Source organism: Platalea leucorodia (genome assembly GCF_965183815.1).
Source record: "Platalea leucorodia genome assembly, chromosome: 7".
Classification (NCBI taxonomy): Eukaryota; Metazoa; Chordata; class Aves; order Pelecaniformes; family Threskiornithidae; genus Platalea; species Platalea leucorodia.
The window spans coordinates 61,098,429-61,118,929 of record NC_138829.1 but is presented as its reverse complement, the minus strand read 5'-3'; the positions used below and the strand labels follow the sequence as shown (position 1 = coordinate 61,118,929).

The 20,501-nt window shown below is 35.9% G+C and overlaps 1 protein-coding gene across 5 annotated transcripts in view; it reads left to right on the top strand.

The window, feature by feature from the left end:
* SBF2 (SET binding factor 2) overlaps window positions 1-15,311 on the top strand; it is a 326,647-nt gene extending 311,336 nt beyond the window's left edge. For all 5 annotated transcript variants that reach the window (XM_082317789.1, XM_082317787.1, XM_082317788.1 and 2 more), the window contains 6 exons: window positions 1,026-1,259; window positions 7,739-7,843; window positions 9,282-9,475; window positions 9,907-9,994; window positions 12,348-12,479; window positions 12,784-15,311. In XM_082317789.1, the coding sequence (XP_082173915.1) occupies window positions 1,026-1,259; window positions 7,739-7,843; window positions 9,282-9,475; window positions 9,907-9,994; window positions 12,348-12,479; window positions 12,784-12,882 (852 nt within the window). In that variant the 3' untranslated portion in view covers window positions 12,883-15,311. The remainder of the gene's footprint in view (window positions 1-1,025; window positions 1,260-7,738; window positions 7,844-9,281; window positions 9,476-9,906; window positions 9,995-12,347; window positions 12,480-12,783) is intronic.
* Window positions 15,312-20,501: the final 5,190 nt, after the last annotated feature.

Here is a 20,501-nt window from a genome sequence, read left to right as displayed (position 1 = left end):
GAATCTGTATCAGATCGTTATTGCAGTGAACAGTGCAGCCCCTTTCAACCCACACGCACACACGCTTACACTCGCCTGATAAAGTGGTGATGCAAAAGGCAGGAGGAAGAAAACAAGACGGTGACATTCAGTAGATAGAAAGTGCTTCAGCTGTCTTTGTTTTAGAGAAACACCTGTTTTCTCTGTAGAACCATCACTGTGATGAATTTGGAGCTTGATGGGCTGCTCGTTCACTGTATGTTCTATCCATTTTGCTGTAAGCAGTAGCCTGATTAGTAAGCAATCAGGAGTAGCTTTCAATATTTTGGTAGTGTTTTCTTCTCTTTTTTAGAAGAAACTTTTTCCTCATATGAAATGGTGTCATAGTAGCAGAATTAGTCATAATAGCAGAATCAGTCATGACGACTGAGCATGACTCTTCAGACTTTAGAATTGCCCATTCACCTGAGGCAGTAATTCCCTTCAAGTAAGGTGCACGCAAACTGCAAGTCTTACCTTATTTTTTAAAAGAAAAAAAACATTTTAATAGGAAGTGATCTGTTTCAAACTACTCTGAAAGATCTACAGTCTTTACTTTATATTACTGTGGTTTTTCCAAGTGGCATATCCACCTACATTATACAGCCTGTCTCCTTTCTGTGATGGTAAAGAGTCTAAAGAGTCTCGGACTTTCTGCTGAGAAAAACTGAAGAGTAATTGCTATCAAGTGCCTTTTGTATCTTTAACAGGAGGCACAAAGACCATGAGGGTGTCAACTACATGTGCTGAATTAGAGTTCTTGGTAGGCACCTGGTTTAGTACGAGCATTAGAATGAGCAGTATATTCCCAACGCTAGTATTAGTTTTAGGTTTTGATCTGACTGAGCCAAGATCTTGCTGTGGAAATTATCAAACTGCAGCACTACTCACACAGTGCAATATACTGTTCAATTTAGAATAATCTAGAGAATATAAGTATTGTGTTGTATTGTAAGTCTGAAACACAAAGATTTCCTGTCATTATAATAAAACTTTGTTTCAAATAGGCACTGAAACCAAACGTAAATATCTCCAGCCTCAAGAAGTGGGATTATTATGTAGAAGAGGTTTTGGCTACAGGTCCTTCCTATGATTGGACCATGGTAATGGCAAAATGCAGTGTTTCAGAGGAAACTGACCAAACGGATGGTTCGCTCTCTCAGACTAAGAGGAAAATAGTATGGCCATGTTATGATGATGTTAAAAAAATACAACCTGATGCCATCAGCAGCCTTTTAAATGTAAGTACACGTGTTACACAGAACAATAAGTTCTCTTATGCTCATGAAATTCATATTTACTTTTTATTTAAATTATTGCCTTATAGATACACTGTTATTAAAAAGGTCATGATAGATGTCAAAACAGGTGTTTAGTAAAACTGATTGATTGATCTTGAGTAGTGATGGTTGGTCTGCGAATCAGTCAGACTTCCTGCAAAGCTTATGTTGTTCTGAACGAACGCTTTTCTAGGTGTACACTTTAATAGTAGTTAATGACTATGAAAAAACCAGTCATGGATTCATTTTTTCACTGTCTTTTTTAAATAATAAGGTAGGTAGCATAATAATTTTTAGGTTGCCTTTTTATAAGAAATGCAGGAACTGTTATTTTAATTTGGGCAAATGTTGAATCTAGCTTTCTTGTCGTCTTTCTACTCAGTGTAAAGTAGGTGTGCGGTAAAATGACAAAGACCCAGATTTCCAGACAGATCAGAAAACAGAATCTGACACTTGTTGATTTTTATAAGTGAGCGGCAGATACACAAACATGAACTGAACATCTTGGCCTAAATTTCTCACAAAAGCTTTCCATGATTGCTTTTAGTTTATTCATGTTTACAAGGACCTAACTGGTAAATTTAGATTCTTCAGAATATTTTGGTACTTGAAATAGGTGCTTGATTTTGGCTTTTTCTTGTTTGGGCTCATGTAGGCTGCTTAGGATTTGTCCTTTCTTCATTAGATGAAAAAGGATCCCGTTCTCATGATAATTGTTGTAGTTATTTTGAATGATTTAACATCTGCATTTTCTTAAATGTTTGTTGGTTGATTATAATTAATTAACAGTCCTAATATTTAGATTATCATCTTAATTGATAGCACAGGAAAATGACAAGGGCATTCTTCACTTCCTGGAGCTATTGTTTCAAGCCACATACATATTCAGATACACATCATTATGTACAGTTTTTTATTTTGAAAACTATTTGCAGACTTCACCTTACATTAAAGCTGGCATTATGGAGCCTAATATTGCAATGCTTGGAAAATTGGGATATGCTGTGGGTCCCTGAACTGCCCTGAATCAAAGATGATTTTAGCAAAGTCTTAAGGCAGGAAGTTTCTGAATGTATTTGAGTCCTTGAGGATAAACTTGCTTTTGCTGGAGAGTTAGCTTTATTCTGGCACATTCCTCAAATTTCTTTTTGTCCAGTCCTTCCAATCATAATTGATCAAACACATAAACAATGCCCGATTAAAAAAAAAAAAAAAAAAATCACTTGTAAAACTCCCCTTGACTCACAATAAGATAGCCAGAACTTCTCAGAGCTTATAACTTCACAAATGCAAAGAAAGAGCAGTCTCTCAGCAGGGGTCATATCAGGGATTCTTTAGCAAAAAACCAGAAAGCTTTCATATCAGGTAACCAGAGGCCAGAAGTACATCAGGAATATAGCAACAATGTTGTTCTGCAGTTCTTCCTGGGGTAGATGCCAAGCTATCTATATCCGCAACTGTGAGAAACTGCCGTATAACAGGGAAATTAGCCATATTATATTCTAAAGATATGTGGGTCAGGTTTTATAGAGTTTAAATGTTATTTGTGAATTAGATTATAGTAATAAAAGATAGCAACGGAGAGGAACATTTGGAAAACTTTGAAGAGGTTGTATAAAGGTTACGAAAATATTCTTCTAAGTTTAAAAAGCAAAGTGAACTTTCTTTTAAAACAAGTTGTTAATTTAGGGCTATTGCTGATGTAGGAGAAAGACCTCTCTTTAATCATAAATCCATTGAGAATGTGTTGGTATCCAAAAAATGTTTGAATTGAGACCATATTTAGCAATGGTAAATTACTAGGGAAGATTGATTCTCCCTTAGTTTATAATGATAAGCCCAAATTTGTTTGTTCTAAAGATATTTTTCAATTGAAAACTAGATAGTGCTCTTCAGGATGTAAAGCTGAAACAGAGAAGTTATTGAGTGTCTTAATTCAGAATTTTCCTTGGTAAAATGTGGTGCTCTTCTGTTAAGAGCAAAAGGTGTAATTTTTTAGCAGTAAATGTTCTAATGTGTTTTGGGTACGTAACAATCCACCTCTCACCAGACGTGTGATGGCTCTATGGTTTCCATAAATTCTTATGTTTATGAGTTGTAGGAAGTTAACCAATCTGCACATTTCATTCATTTAGTCCTAAATGAATTCTTTTAAAGATTGCAGATGATAAACTGCATTTCAAAATACAGATTTCTGTATAAAGCTTCTCAGTTCACTTCTGCCACATCAGAGGCAGCCAACAAATAGGAGCTAGGTTGTTCAAATCTTAAATTCTCACAAGTGTACTTTGGAGAATAAATGTTCAAAAGCAGATCCAAACAGAGGTGCTTACCTTTAAGATCATTTTCTGATGGTCTTTCTGCATGATAGAAATCAGAAACAAGGTGCCAATAGTAAGAGTAGCTACCTATCCATTTTTTAAAGAAAATGAAAGGTAATTGTGAAACAGCACACCTGTGCCTCTATTTTGTCTTTCAGAGATTAGTTGCGAATAGTTTTAAAGATAATTTCTCCATTTAAAAAAGGTAGATTTCTCCACAAAGCTCAAAAACAACTTATTTGACAGGAACTTTGAGGTTCTTGCTCCTTTTTTTTTTTTTTTTTGTAAGCACTTGCTTTCCTTGCTTGTAACATTCAATAAGATAATACCACAGTGTAGCACATCCAAGAGCCATGTCTTCAGTACAGGCTAAAGTTCTGGGTTAAATGTTTCCCATAAAGACTGGCTCTTCAAATGATCCTTTGACATGAGTATGTTGTGATACATTATAAATGAGCTAACTTACCTGAATGATGTTCAACAAAGGGAAGTGCAAAGTCCTGCACCTGGGGAGAAACAACCCCATGCACCGATGTATGCTGGGGGTGCCCAGCTGGAAAACAGCTTTGCAGAAAGGGCTCTGGAGGTCCTGGGGAAGAGCAAGCTGAGCATGAGGCAACAACGTGCCCTTGCAGCAACGACGTGATCCTGTCCCTCTATCCAGCCCTGCTAAGGCCAGACCTGGAGTACTATACCCAGTTCTGGGCTCCCTGGTACAAGAGAGAGGTGGGGCTACTGGAGAGAGTCCAGCAAATGGCCACCAAGTTGATTAAGGGACTGGAGCATCGCTCCTGTGAGGAAAGACTGAGAAAGCTGGTACTGTTTAGCCTGCCAAAGAGAAGGCTCGGGGGGAATCTTATCAATGTATATAGTTATCTGAAGAGAAGCTGTAAAGAAGATGGAGCCAAACTCTTTTCAGTGGTGCCCCGTGACAGGACCAGAGGCAGTGGGCACAAACTGAAACAGAGGAGGTTCCATCTGAACATCAGGACACACTTTTTCACTGCAAGGGTGACGTGAGCACTGCCACAGGTTGCCCAGAGAGGTTGTGGAGTCTCCATCCTTGGAGATACTCAGAAGCCATCTGGACACAGTCCTTTGCAACTGGTTCTAGGTGGCCCTGCTTGAGCAGGAGGGTTGGGCCAGATGACCTTCAGAGGTCCCTTCCAACCTCAACCATTCTATGATATATGCCTGGTTGATGGTTTTATTAGAGGTAGTAATCTACCTATATTTCAGTGAAAATGCAAGTCAAATCCTTGAGGGCAGACATATCTCCACTGTTTCCCACTAATTTGCTAACATTCCTAAAAATGTATGCAGTCCCCATAATTCATTGGGAGTGGCTGAGATTCCGGTACTGAGAGATGACCCTACATGTCCTATTCTTACAAATAAGCAGTTACATCATGTAACATTAGATGATGATTGCTCAGAAGGAGGCTGGCAAACTCAAAGATGCCACTTCAGGATGCCAGTCACCCAAATTAACTCTGCCATAAATACACTCTGTAAAGAACTAAAGATATATAAGGGGTCAATGAATAACCAGCAAAACAATAAAAGTAGCACTTCTGATTGTGAGCTGTTTTATAGCTTTTGGTTATGTGCCAAAAAGGCTGATCCATCAAAGTGGACCCTGAACCAAAAAGTTTATTCCAAATATTGAACAACCAGTCATGTACAACTTGTTGCGCACACAAGTCTGAACACTTGACAGAGGCAGCAGTTCGATCACTGGATACACATCCAGCATCTTTCCATTTGTAGTCAAAGTCTCAGAAGCCTTCTAGCCGGGGGTTGAAGAGAAAATACTAACAAGGAAGGACTTCCAAAACAGGGTGCTCTGTCACAGTCAAGATGGTTCACTAGTGTAAGACTTTGTCCAGATTGTTCTGTGTGTGCACAAACGCATTGTGGATACAAAGGAGGTGATCAGTCTCCACAGTTCTGGAGTGTCTGCAGAGTTAACTCCTGTCTGTACCATTTGAATATTACAAAGCAGATTACTTAGCAGACACATCTTTTGAAAGTCACAGTAATGCTAATTGCTTGTAATTACTAATTTCAATAAATGGATATTCATACAATTGTATTTGTTATAGCCTTTCTTTTTATACGTATTGACTTCTGCTCTCCTACGTCTAGGCAACAGGAGATGAACCAGAAAGATAAATCTAAGGTATTTTTCTTTCAAGGAAATGCAGCTATTCATAGTCTATTCCACACATGGAAGGAAAAAAAAAATCTGACATTTCCAGTAAAATTTAAAACTGAAGGGGCAAGAGTAAATCTTAGTGATGTATTGCCATGTAAGTTTTTTACATGGAGTTTATTAAAGGAGAATTTATTCCTAACTTTTCAGGTTATATATAGGAGACTGTTGAAAGTTTTTCATTTTAAGTTCTGGAAGCACTACTCATTGTGGAGCCAAAAAAGAAGGAATGTGACCCAGTTGCTAAGTAACAAGTTTCAGTTACTTGCAGATTCTGCAGAGAAAGGCTCATACTCAGAAGTCAAGACTAGGGCAGAAAGAGAATGATCAGATTAAAACCTGACTAACTTTTAGCACTGAAGAGCATGTATCCTTTTGCAGCAATTTGGAAAGCCTTTTACATAAAAAGGCTGTGGTAAATTGATTCAGTCGTATGTATCCCATCAGGAAACGTTTTACACTCAGCACTTTGAAAGAGGAACAAGTAATCTAAAGAAGCCTTTAGTCTGGCTTGTGTTCACCATTCCTTATTTTTGTATCTATCTATGAAGATACTCCAAACAAAACTATTCCGGTTTTATTTCTTGGCAGGAGGAGAGTCCCAAAATATTTAATGTATATGTTGCTTTCAACTACCTTCAGTATTTAAAACTTCTGGTTTGATTCTTGCTGTTAAGCCAGATTTCTTATCTTTAGTTTTACTTTTGAGTTTTCTAATTTACCTTCAGCAAGGAAGAGTTTGTAGAAATATTTTGCTCCTATTAACACTGTCAAATACTGGCTTTTTTATTTTCACTTCAGAGTTCAAAATTTAGTTCAGGAGTTAATTTCCTGGTCAAAATGTTTTCTTACCTTAAAAATATAGTCATTTTCTGTAAGTGTTTCAATCAATAACAATTTCCTGAAGAAATTGTCATTCTAAAAGACCAATAGGAGTTAGAGAATATTCTGAAATCTACTTTAATCATTTGGTATAGTAGAAGTAAATAAAGTCAGAGACTTACTGTCTCTACTTTGAAAATAAATGTCTTGGGTTTTAGTTGACTTTTATATAGCATGGGAATTCTCTGTCCTATGGCAATTTTTTGTTTCATCATCAATTCTTAATTGGATTTGCAAAATTGAGTTTTTAATTTGATTTCGTTAAGAATCAGATTTTCATAACAATATGGTTGTTGAAAGTAAACATATAGAAAGGAAGCATGGCAAGGAATATGGACCGCACATCAAAGTAATGACAAATGTATCGATGAGTGTTCACAAGTAAACATAAACTAATGAAAATGCCTTTTTTTACTTAACTTTGCATGCACTGTCTTATTAGCAGGAAATCACCCTAACTGGAGGTTATCGACATAGGTCATATTCCCAAGTTCCACAACAAGAACATGTTGTTACAGTTTGGCATCCAAACTGAATAAATCTTTCTGTTTCATTTCCGTCTTTTATTACAGCTTTGTATCACATTTTATAAACCAGGCTAAATGTTAATATTGGCAATGTACAATGTTGGTGTCACAGCACAGAATTTGTTCTTCGTAAATATTTTTGTGAAATATAGCCTGTCCTTATCACTGTCATGTTTCTATTGTGGCAATTGGTATTGAATTTTGTGCGTTCAGGAGAACAGGCAGAGAACTGAAAGCACAATGGCTCCTCCAACCTGTGACATGCAAGAAGAATGATGTGGCTGATGCTGTACTTGGTTGCCTTTGAGTCCTCAGTCTGCTTGATTTCAGTTTATAGCTGGTTTGACAGAGGTTTTTGTACTTTACTGGGCAACATGGCCTAAAAGTGTCCTGTGTAAAAAAAATTGACTAGAAAATGGTTGTATAAAAATGATTGCCAGGAAGTGATCAGTTCAAAATGTTTATCCTTAAGAAAACCCTTGGTATTCATTTCAGGAAATCGAAAGGTTGGAAAGTAAATTAAATCAGAGCCCAGAAAGGTGGCAGCTTTTGTGGGAAAGAGTCAAAATGAATCTAAAGGATGACACCAGACAAGACAATGTAAGTAATAAAAGAGCTTATCCAATAGAATAATTCCATTCCTGCTATATAGGCTACCTGGGGCACTGACAAAAATCACTGTATTTCTTGGACTAAAATACTGCTTTTGAAAAATGGAATATGTTGTTCTAACCAATGACACTGGCTCTGTATTTCTGCATATAGAAAAGTATATTTATACTTGTGCTATTTATCTAATTGCTTTTCCAGAGTAGATTAAGGCATACAGACTAAATGAGCAGGTGCATTTTACTAATACACAAATATATGACTTTATATATTTAAAAGATTCTTGAAGTACAAAAAAACTCAGTTCCTGAAAGTAGCCAAAAGGACATCACAGAGTTCCAGAGATGAATAAAGATATTTCCATGTCTAAATGGAATTTTGGAATTGTAGATTCTAGTAAAGGTAGGAAGTGTTCATGCTTGTGTTTCCAGTTCTTGACTGTGGTAAAGAGAATAGCTGACAATATAGATATTTTCTAAGTCAAAGGGTGCCTATCAAATGCTATCTGCATGCACTAGGAAGAATGTTAGATACTGCTTTTTATGAGCTTTCCCTATAAACTTGGCACAGTGAGTTACCAGCTCAAGACTGTACCCTAACTCTTCAGCTTCATGTGCTTGTTCAAATTTGCCAGCCTCCATGCAATGGTTAGTTGCAGCACTACTTTGTTATTTGTCCTTTGCTCTCAGGAAAGAAATATGCTTTATGTCTGTCAGAGTCATTCAAGTTCACTTTATACCCTAGACAAATTCAAGATGAAAAAAAGTTTTATCCTAGCAAAGCAGAGGATTTTTTTATTGAATTGTAAGCAGAAAAGAAAATGCAAGTATAAATTACCTGATATCAGTCTCGTGTCCTAGCTGTTGTTTAAGGATTCTCAGATAAATGCAATAGCTAAGGATCAACCCCAAAGAACCCCATCTCTAGGATGCTGTCATTTAGATTAAGACCAAATTCAGGATCCCTCTTGTTCCAGGTTATTGAGATTCTACTAAAATTATTTGGATATATAAAGTAACTCTTGGAAACTGCACTCTTTTTCCTTCTCTCCCTTCCTTCCCTGCCTTTCCCTTCCTTCCCTGTGAAATTAGGGAAATTTATTGCATCCAAATGTCTGACTAGTTCTAGATACTTCTGAGAAAGCAAGGGAAACATTGTTCAATATTATATCACTGGAATATACAAGGCTTTTCTGAAACACTGATTTTTTCACACCATGTGAACCCTTCTGCTTAAGAAATTCATTGAATTGCCATCCCTCTGACTTCTTTTCTGAGGCAGCACTGACTTGTATTATGAAGATTTTTTTGGCCTCATAATAATTCACAATTTACATGTTGTACCATGTATTATCAGTATAATGTTGAGACAGTCTCACAATACAAGACACATTGCGTTACCTTTTTTCTTTTATTTTCATCTTTTTTAGCTCCGGAAACATCCTTCTGGCTCCTCAGGGATGATGTCAGCTAATCTACATTCCTATCAAAAGAGGTCTTTGTTGGAAATACCTGACAGTGGGCTGGGTGAGGAACAGAGTGCAAGCATCTCTCCCTCTAATGGAGTAGACAGAAGAACAACTACGCTATACAATCATTTCACATCAAAGAATGATGAAAATAGGTAAACTGAACAATCACAGAGTATTTGTGACCCTCATATTTGATTGGTACAAGTCTCTGCCTTAGGAAAAAAAGAAAAAGATATTTTCATATGCACAGAATGCTTTGTGACTACTTTATTCCTTCTTTGTGGTTTTGATTACATTTAGTTGTCTTGATGGATGGGCCTCTATCTCCTAGCAGTATCTTTCAATCTTCTCCTTTACATGCACAAGCAAATTGTAGCTGCACATTTAATGCATCCAAAGTACTGAAACAGTGTTTATCAGTGTATCACAGTTACAAATAACTAAACTATCAGTTTAAAACTGATCTGTTTTACTGCACTAAAAGAAGTGTTTGAATATGTATGTAGTCATTTTGGGGCTTTTATATGTCACCAGCATTCATGTTATGGTATCATGCGCCGTTTGTATTTTCTATACCTTTCAGATCTTTTGAAGGTACGCTATACAAAAGAGGAGCTTTACTAAAAGGTTGGAAACCTCGCTGGTTTGTGCTGGATGTGACAAAACACCAGGTAAAGCCTTTTCAGATAATGGATGTTTTTGACTAGCTTGCTGCTTTTTTATTTACTGGCTTTGTATAGAAGTTTTTATAGATGTATACATTTTCAGATGTGAGGTGTGTGTTACGTCATTATAGACCATATATCTATGTTTATCTTTTGTATCTTGTAGCTGATACAGCATTCTGAATGGACAGAGGTTTTTTAGTATTTTGGTTTTTTTTAAAACAGTGATAACTGCTTAGCATATAATCATAAAAGCCTTCTTGGACTAGAAGTCATGCATTATTGTTTGGGCCCAAACATTTTTGCCTGCTTCATACCTCAGGAAAAAAAAGCCAGGTAGTGCCTGAGGATATTTTCTGGGCATTGTGGAATACAAGCAATTAATTTTTAAAGCACCGCTAACTCTAGAATGTCATTAAGCAATTAAGTGGTGAGCATAATTTGCCCTTTAATATGACCTCTGTAGTTTCCAAAAGAACTAAAAACTCTTTCTGAACTAGAGAGTGAAAAACTTAGAAGGTATTTCCTCGAGTGCAGCTGGCATGCTGAGAGCCAATATGGTAACTGATAGTAAGTTTATTTCAGGCATTCATGTTGAAACTGTAGTAGTTACTGTATGCTCGGTGTGTATTTTACAGCCTCTTTGTCCCTCAAGCACTTTGCCTTGAGCGTTTTTCTTTGCAAATGAAAGGGCATGATATACTGTGGAAAATCATAATCTGAATTGCTTCAGCAGAAAAATCCATTTACCTCACTTGACTTTTTAGTGGTTTTCTGTAACCTGTATTTGAGAAAGCTGACCTGGAATCTCTGTATGAAAGTCTTTTCAAATATGGAGAACAGGATCACAGATCACTCTGAAATTAGTTTGAATTTTGTAAATGACTTAAAATGAGTTAAAATGTCATCTCAAATCTGTATTTCTAAAAGTCCTGAAATGCCAAGTTCCTGAATGAACAATAATTTCAGGTGCCGTATATAGGAGTATTTTAGGTTAGTCATAGTGATGTAAACTTAGTAGCCAAAGTGTTCATAAATACTCTTGACAAATCATTGTACAGCAAGGAACACTGAAAACAGAGGAGATCCTTTGGTCTACACATCTTACCCAATTTACAATGTATGCTGGAGTTCTGCAGTGGAAATTTGTGGTCTCGTGTACTTTTAATAATGGTGGGTCATCAGGCACTAATCTGCATTGAGCCAAACATTCCACACAGTGTGGGTTGTAACCTCTGAGGCTCATGTATGCTTTTGTTTAAAAATATTAATTTATTGTAATCAATACACTTAAAAAATATGTAATATAGATAAAGACAGTCATCTTTTAAAATGCTAATTGAGGATTTCTCGATTAGTGTCATAAAATACCAACAAATGTGCTGATGATAATTATTCTACCTGATATACAGGAGAAAAGGTTCATTTTGCAGAAGGAAAAAATACTTTAACATTTTTGTATATCCAAATATCCTCCTGAGTATCATAGATGTAGGAGTAATATACGTCAATCTTAGTTGGAATTCTGTTGTTTGACCTTTGCTATGAAGGTTTTCTTTACTATTTTGCATTGTGGTATGGGATGTCGGAGGGCTGGTTTTTTTTGAAAAGCAAGTATCAGATTTTCTCTTCTGGAACTTGTTTGCATATTGTAGCTCAGTGTACAAAGCGGTTAACATTCATATCAAAGTATCTTTGCAAGGAGGAAAGAAAAAAAGCAAGCTTCATTCAACCGCTAAGTGCAGTATAGGAAAATGTGAGTTTTCTATGTAGTTTATAATTATCTAAAATTATACTTAAATTTTTGCTGATCATTTTAAATTCTTGAAATACAGAGAATAAGTGTTCTGTTAACTCCTTAGTGAAGTAAAGCTTTTGTGTTAGTTTCAGTGTAAGGAACAGTGAAGAGGTGGTTTCTGTTAGAAAAACTAATAAGGAATGCTGAATCCTAAAGACCAGGTTCTGCTTTCATCCTTCACACGTCCCCTGCCCAGAAGCAATGCATGACTATTTGAAGCTTCTCTGCTCTGAAACTCTGGTGACAAAATGCTCCTTCCCCAACTCCGTGTCTGCACAGGAGCGGACGGTGGAGGCTTTGCTGTTACCCACAGATGTCAAACAGAGGACTGGCCAGTTAAGGGCTATCACTGGTCCCACCATTTTGTATATACCAAACCTGTGGTTTCTGTCAGTTGCATCTTAGAAATTTCCCATGTTTGATGTCCTCGGGTGCTAATAATATTTGTTCCTCCCACCCTTACCCCTCTGTGCCCCCAAGTTGTATCCAGAAAAAGGGAAGAAGAAGTGAAAGGTCCATCTAAATAGCATATTTGGATTTTTTTTTTCTCTTGTGGTCTAGCTGCGATACTATGATTCTGGTGAGGATACAAGCTGTAAGGGACACATAGACCTTGCAGAAGTAGAAACTGTGATTCCTGCTTCTCCAACAATTGGAGCCCCAAAACATGCTAGTGAAAAGGCATTTTTTGATGTAAGTATATCTGGTCTTTACTTGATCTTTATGTGAAACTTTCTTTTCTTGGTGTGTTTAACGTACTACTTTCAGTCCTGCTGGAAGGTGTGAGCTAGAAAGGACCTGTCATGCCAACTCAAGACAAAAAGTTTTTACACAGCTAGCATCTGGCCCTCACTCTCAACAGCAGAAATTCAAAAAATGTTACATTCAGACCCAGTTAGCACATTGAGTATTACAGTTTAAAGTAAAGTTTGCAAGTTTCTTTTTCTGTTTTGTGTGTTGACTTGTCTATCTTCATGTTCTTATCTTTCCTTTGCAGTTGAAGACAAATAAACGTGTATATAACTTTTGTGCCCAAGATGCACAGAGTGCTCAACAATGGATGGATAGGATCCAGAGTTGCATTTCAGATGCTTAGAAAGAAAAAACGTTCCATAATAAAGACACGTTTAAAGCACCTCCTCCTGTAAGAAGCTAAGTTCTGAAATGTTACTGACAGACAACCAGCCTTCCTTACATTTCAGCCATAAAAGTTCATAATATGCTAAAGTTCCTCTTCTGTTTAATAATTATAACCACTGTAACTGCTATTTTTTCTGCAGGGAGGACTTTGAAAAATAATAATCCATTTATCCTGAATTTCCACTTTCTTCAGTACAATTCCTAGCTATAAAGTGGGCTGTATTTGCACTATCATCTAAGCCTGGTTTTCTCATTTCAGAGCTACTCTGTTAGGAAACCTGTCCAAAGGAAATTGTAGAAATTTTCCCTCCAACAGCAAGTGTATTTTCACTTTGTTTATATTTTTAAACAGAATGTTCTTATTTCAAAGCCAGTCATGAATAAGAGGGAGCATGTCTACAATTCCTAAAAATAAATAAATAAATAAAGCTTGTGGGTCCAGTGACATATATATCAGGTTGCCAATGTTTATAGACAGTTGATATTTTTAAAGACCAAAAAGTGAAATTGCCCAATACCAGACTTTCAAGTGTCTTCTCAGTGTGCAGGTCATTCTCTAATCTTGTGCTCTGCTGAGTGCTTCTGCAATGTTGTTATGGAATTTCAAATGCTAGGGATTATCTGAAGAGCGTAGCACTTTTATTTTAGATTCTGTTTGCAATTACAATGGAATAAATGAAAGGAAACTGGCCGACACTATCCAGGAGAAATGGAAAACAACAAACTAGGAATTCGGTAGAAGAAAGATCTCTTATGTGTGAGTTGTATATGTTAATTTATATGCTGTTCTGCTCACTGTAAAATAAAAAATAACAAACATGATAATGCACTAAACAATGAAGCAAGCACTTGCACTGAAATCTTTAAAATGCAGACATTTTGCAGGACAGAGGTAAGTTATTTATAGCAGAACAATACTAGCTAGTTAACAACATTTACAGATATTAAATATGTACATAATCAAGTTTGATGTGTCGTGATTTGATACTTTTTAAACATTTTTTGCACATGAATTGGAAGACTGTTTATAGATTTTTACATTTGATAAAATTGTGTTTGTTCAGCTTAAAATCCTGGCGAAACATTTTTAATAGCCCCAAATTAGTAGAAATTTTACAGTCTACAAATATTGATGACATTGAGTAGAACATGTAGGTAATTAAGCCATTGTTTTTATTTTGAAATGTTAATATGTTAAATAGCACACTAATATTACAAAAAGTTTGTATATATGATTCATTATTTTCTCATTTTTCCAGACGTTCTGCTTGTAATTTAATGTCAGCCTAACCAAACTGACTATACTTATAAGATTTTTCAGTTATTAAATTGTTTGTGGTTTTTTTATAACTAATGTATTTTGTCAGAAAGGAACATAAATTTCTCACCACACACAATAGGAAATGCAGCTGTTTTTAATGCATTTGCAATTTCAAAACAAAACTATGAAGGATTTTTCTAGCATTTTTCAATTGACAAATTTCCACCTGTGACAATGGTGTTTGCACATTTGTATTTTTCTTTGTATATGAAGTACTTTTATATGTACTTTGTAAAATACTGATCCTGTTCTTAGGTTATATGAAAATATACATACCACTACTTATTTTGTAACTAGTTAATTTTAACTCTTGTATGTTATGTGATATATGTATGCTAACCATCTTGTAATAAATACACTTCTTAAGGAAAAGTAAAACCTTTCCTTTTACTGTAAAAGAGAAAAAAGCAAGACCCACATGTTGAAATATTTCCACGGGCACAAGACAAATCCTTATTTACTCTGTATTAAGAATAGTGGGCATATTAAAAACTATGTGGTCTTTTGTATACTTGTAAATATTCTTACATAAAAGTTGCACCTGAACATCCTTAACTCAAACACTTGTCAACAGTAACACTAAAGACTAAAGAAATCAGAATTTAAAGCAAAATTATCATTCTAACAAGTCTCAATGCATAGCCTTTACTAAAAGGCTAAATACATATACTGTTCATACTAAGTTGTTGAATAATAATGTTAAATATATTTTTTAGAAAGAATCCTATATGGTGTCACAACATAAATCAACTGCATATTTTCACCCTGAAACGTATCTCGCTCATTTATATCACCTTATGCAAAAATGATCTAGTTCATAAGAAATAAAATATAAAAAATGACAAGGTCTTACTTGAGAATGTTGCATCTAAATTGAGTTACTGAGTGTAGTGTGGGATAGCAGAGTTACAATGGAAAGGGAATGTGTGATGGAGGTAGGGGACCTGTGACAATTCTTGGATGCTGTGGTGCTTAGATGATAACGTTTGCATATTGAGCTTGGCATGGATGCTAATGTTGCCTTAAATGTTGATCTCAATTTTTAGTGTCTGTATTGATGGAAAATGGACTTGAGCAACTTAACTTAAAAATATCCAAATAAAAGCTGAAATGAGATATATGATATTTGTGGTGTTTATATAAGGAATATACAAAGGAACAGTAGGCATAGGCTCTTGGTGTGACGACACAAAGTTTGCAGTGTACCTGAGGGTCTCTTCTATACAAAATGAAGATTCAAACAGAGACTTAGAGAAAATGTGAAGAAGTTCATTCACAAGCTACCGGGTTTGTCAGTGTGTTTGAGTTGTGGCAGCAGCAGTAGATATTTAGGAACAGAGAATTTGCTTGGGAAAAATTCTGTGTACAAAGGGATCCATCTTCATATTCTATGAAAATTTTCCATAAAAAAGGAACCCATCCAGGAGTTGGGGATGAGGTAAACATGTGCTTCGTCTGGTGTGTCATATTGCTATTCCCATACTGTGTATCATAGCATTCCTACTGTAGAAAAGAGTATTATCAGGGGCTTTACATAAGGGAAGACGATTGCTTGCCCTTCTCTGCGGTGAGTAACAAAATGCCCGCATAATAGGTGGCAGGATGAACTGAGTTTGAGTTTTGAAGAGTTGTTACTGGTATATTATATTTAGTAATTTCTCTTTCCTATCTAATGTACAAATATTTTCTATAAAAATCCTTACTTTTGATGGAAGTTTAGAATTAGTATACTAAATAATAAAATACTTAGCATGCCACATGTGTGGGTCACTGGTTATGTAATAATACACAAACAGCTAACAGACCCAGGAACAAATGTTCAAAATTTGGTATCACATCCCACACACATTATTTGTATCTGCTATTTTGTGAATTGCAGACATAACAAAAATGTGGTGATCTTGTCCAAATATCGTCGTTTTGCCTTTTCATCCTGTAATATTCTTGGAGTATGTCGAAGTGGCTGCACCACATTTCTCATTTTTCATATTTGTGATCATCCAAATATTTTGTCTGTTCATGATTATCCTGTGGTTGCTTTGGGGAGTCAGGAAACTGAAATGAATCTACCAGTTCCCCAGTTATGCTAAAGTTCATGCTGAGTATCACTGTTGCACCTACTTTCCGGGGTTTTGTCTGTATTCAATTCGTTTCTTCCCAGATTTGGCTACTGTGCAAGCCAAGGGCAGTATTAGTGTCCCCATTCTCATTTAGGAAATTTTCATCTTTGAGGTTTTTTTCATACAACTTTTTCTTAATTGACTGTCAAATAAGAATGCTGCAAGTTCACTATTGTTTCCTCTCTTTACTTACTATTCCAGCTAGCCTCTCAAAGGAATGGATTACTAATACAAATACTGTGGATAAGAATTGCTTTTGTCTTTCTTTTTGCATAATACAAAATCTCCAAAGACTAATCTTACCTTTTTTATTTTTCTGCTGTAGACCTTTCCAGTCTAAGCTGATATGACTTTTCATCCAAAGAGACTCTTCAATTCTTTATCTCTAATTCAGTACTCTCTAACATTGTAAGAGAAAATCAATTAAGTGTAGTCAACTATGGCTACCATCTTTATCTACAATCACAGTCCAGTAATTAAAACCCAGATACTAACTTCCCTTCTTACCACTGACAATTATGGAAGTTTCTCCTTCATCACAAGACTGCCCGTCGAGAGCTGAAGGGACTGAACACTGATGTCATTTCTGGTTTAGCAAGCAACTATGAAATAAACACGGTTTTTAATGAGTTGAGATTGTCATAATGCTCACCTGAGTCATTCCTGAGAAGACAAAGAGTCTTTCTTAAGCTGAGATATTTGATTTCATATGTGGACTCCATAGACTCCTAGAAACTTCTCAAAACCAAATCTTGGAACAAAAGGTAAAAACTGTGTTTTAAAGGCAGACTCTTCAACGTAATTTATTTGTTTATACCTTGATCTCTATGCAGACCCTACAAACCAGGAGATGGGCTAGTGGCAGCTGAATTATAATTCCAGATTACTAGTCATGTCTAGCCAACATACTGTCTTACTTATCTTTTTCATGATGGTCTAATCTGATTGATCTCTGCTTCTCTAAAATATTGCTTGTTGTCAACATCCAATGGGAAATTGCATCTCGTCCAGTTTCAGGTTGCACCGTATAGTTCAAGATTCTTCCTTTCTCTTCAAATTTTGCTTACATGACAGAATTAGCACATTTATGAATCGGAAATATTGCTTGATTGTGGCAAGTTTACTGTTGCTGTTGTCCATTGCCTACTATTTGGTAAAGATGTTTTGTTTATGTCTTCTAGGAGATCCATAGAGAGCCTATACTTTTATCTGTAAAACAAGCAATAATAGAAGATAGAAATAGGGTAAAAGGACCACAATATTATCCTGGAAGGAGATATGAAGGTAGCAGTTGTTTCAGGTATTGAATGGTACTTCTTCCTGCCCCTCATACTCATCTAGAAGAACCTGAGGCGTAGTCTTGGTTTATTTTAAGATTTATTGATGACCTATTTATCAATGTCTATTGACAAAATATCAGTGTATACATTGTTTAATGAATTTCTCTCACTGTTCGACTCACTAAGGATTGTTATATTTCAAACCCATTCAGCCTGTCACCAAACAGGACCTCCAAAATTTGTAGTGTCCCTTTGTGTTAAAAGTTCTCCATTAATTGTCAAAAATTCATGCTAGGTACAACATCCCTGTTTAATGATGGACAGATGAGACTGCTTTGAATTTAACACCCAGGAAGAGTGTTCTGTGCAAATGCTTTCTCAATAAGGAGAAATCATCAGGTAGCTCAAGAAATGAGTATCTCACCGACAGCATTGATGGCTTTGCCAGGTTACGCTGGCTATGGGCCATCTTCATCAGTAGTGCCAATGAGTTCAAAATTCTATTCACATCAAGACCTCCAGTAAGTTCAAAATGATAACTTCATAAAATTGTGTATAATTATGAATTAAGCTCAATATAGTAAGCTATAGTACAGGTAAAATCACTCTCATGTTTAAATACTTACATGTTCAGGTTTTGCATATGTTGCATTGGTTTTGTGCTACCACAATAGTTAAAACTTTGATTTTTATTTCTGCTGTGCTCAGATTATCACTGGCAAATATTTTAATGCAATAGTTGAAGCAATGCTTACACTAACATTTTTTTAATCAAAAATGCTTACATTGTTTAGTATAAAGCATTCAAATCTTTGTAGTGTTTCGTGCAGGCAAATGATTTAAGATTGGAATTTTGAAAAAAAACATTGGAGAGTTGGTGACGCAATTACCATTGAATTTTGATGAAGTTGGACAGCCTGTTTCTCTGAGATGCCTGTAAGATATTTTTCATTATGATATTCCTTTTAAATTTTCAAGGAACTTTTATTGAAAATATCCAGCTTGCTCCTAGTGCCTCCTGAATTAGAGTGTCAATAATTCATATATTTGCTTTAAAGTAAAATGAAATTAAGTTCAAAAATCTCTTCTGCTTTCCTTACTTTACTCAAAACGACTAGTTTTCTTCAGCTTTAAAACTGTTTTCTGACCAAAAAAAAAGGGTCAAAATTCAAGTAAAAATTAACTTGGCTTCTTCCACTTCAGGCTCCTGACTTAAAGGAAAGCTTCAATAAGTCTCCTTTTCTGCTACAAGTATGTAGCAATGCCTGAAAACCTGGAAAATATCCCATCAAGTGATAATGAACCAGAGCCAGGAATAAACTGAGGAGTTAGTTATGGTATGTAGAATCATGTCATTGACCACTGTGTGTATTACGTACATTAACAGTGCTAGGACAGGCTATAGGTCTTATTACAATCTCAGAAAGTATCATACTGTTGCTACAGCAATCAGACATCTGTTTTACGCACTAAAATATCTAAGCTTTGTATCCTCTTCTTCCTGCAGAAATAGTCTTCTGAGACTTTGTCTCTTTCGTGACACACATTTCTGTAGAGAAAATAATTTTTAAGATAAACTCATTTTTATCAATTATTATTTCAGTTGTTAAAACCACACAGCTGACCACACAGTGGCATATGTGACAGGTTTCTCAGCCTAGGAATAAAAACCAAACGTAGCTATTTCCTGTGATACTGAATGTGTTTTAGTTCAAAGAATACTGCACACTGATTTTTGTCATGTGAGCAGATTTTCCATTTTTGCTATCAAAACTAAATATTGCTGTCAATAAGGTCATGTGTACCCTAGCAACTTGCTACCAATAAGGTCATGTGTACCCTAGCAACTTGCTATGGACTACCACAAAATTTTTAGCTGTTGTCAGAAAGGCCTCAGTTCAAAAATATTTCTCCCCTGTCCTAGGACATTGCATGCATGTTGCCTTATTATATTCAAATATTTCCTGAAAACACAGCTCTGTGCAACTTTTCCACTTTTTCTTTTCTCAGACCTATGCACCATTTCACAGTGAAATGTTATGCATATGTATATTGTTTTAAATTAAATTCATATAATACTTGAGATAACGACTGCTTTCCTTATTTGATGATGGTATCTCAAGACAACTTGATAACTTTATTTGAAAAGTGAGTATGTGCAACCAAACCAGACAGAGATCCTTCAGTTTATCTTGGAATTCTAGCCCATTGATTTCTGTTAATTTTCATTATCAGTCTGAGTTACATGAAAGTGGAGTGAGGCCTTCAGTGACACTTGAAATTACAAGTGACTGTATTACTGCTCTCACTGGTGTATATAAGAAGTTAGGATTTTAGATTAACCTTTGTATATATTTTCCTCTCACCAAGCCAGGATGAACAGAGATTATGAAGGCTATGGGTGTCAAAAAGTAGAGAGATGCAGGGGAAAAGCAAGCCCTGGCTGGTACTTGGTGCCTAACACAGCAATGAGTTGATGTCACTGTGAAGCAGAGATCAAAACAGCATGTGCAAGCAGCTTAATGTGTACTCATCTGTTGGACAGATGATCAAAGAATTAGAAAGGAAAAAGGCAGGTATCTGTGACAGAGTGGAGCATAGGAAAGCTCATACTGCAAATGGGGAGAATTGCAGGTAAGCAGGCCGTGGAACTGGATCCCATACACCCTCATCTCGAGTAGCAAAGGAAGACTTCCAATCTCCTTTGCTTTCCTTTGGGCAGTTGTGTTATCTGTTCACCAAAATCTCCCTTTATACTTGTCTCACTCCCTGTTTTGTGTTTTTGACCTTTACTCGTCTGATCATGTCTAAATTTAGATGAGAAATTTTTGAGAAGCAGAAATGATCAGTGTTA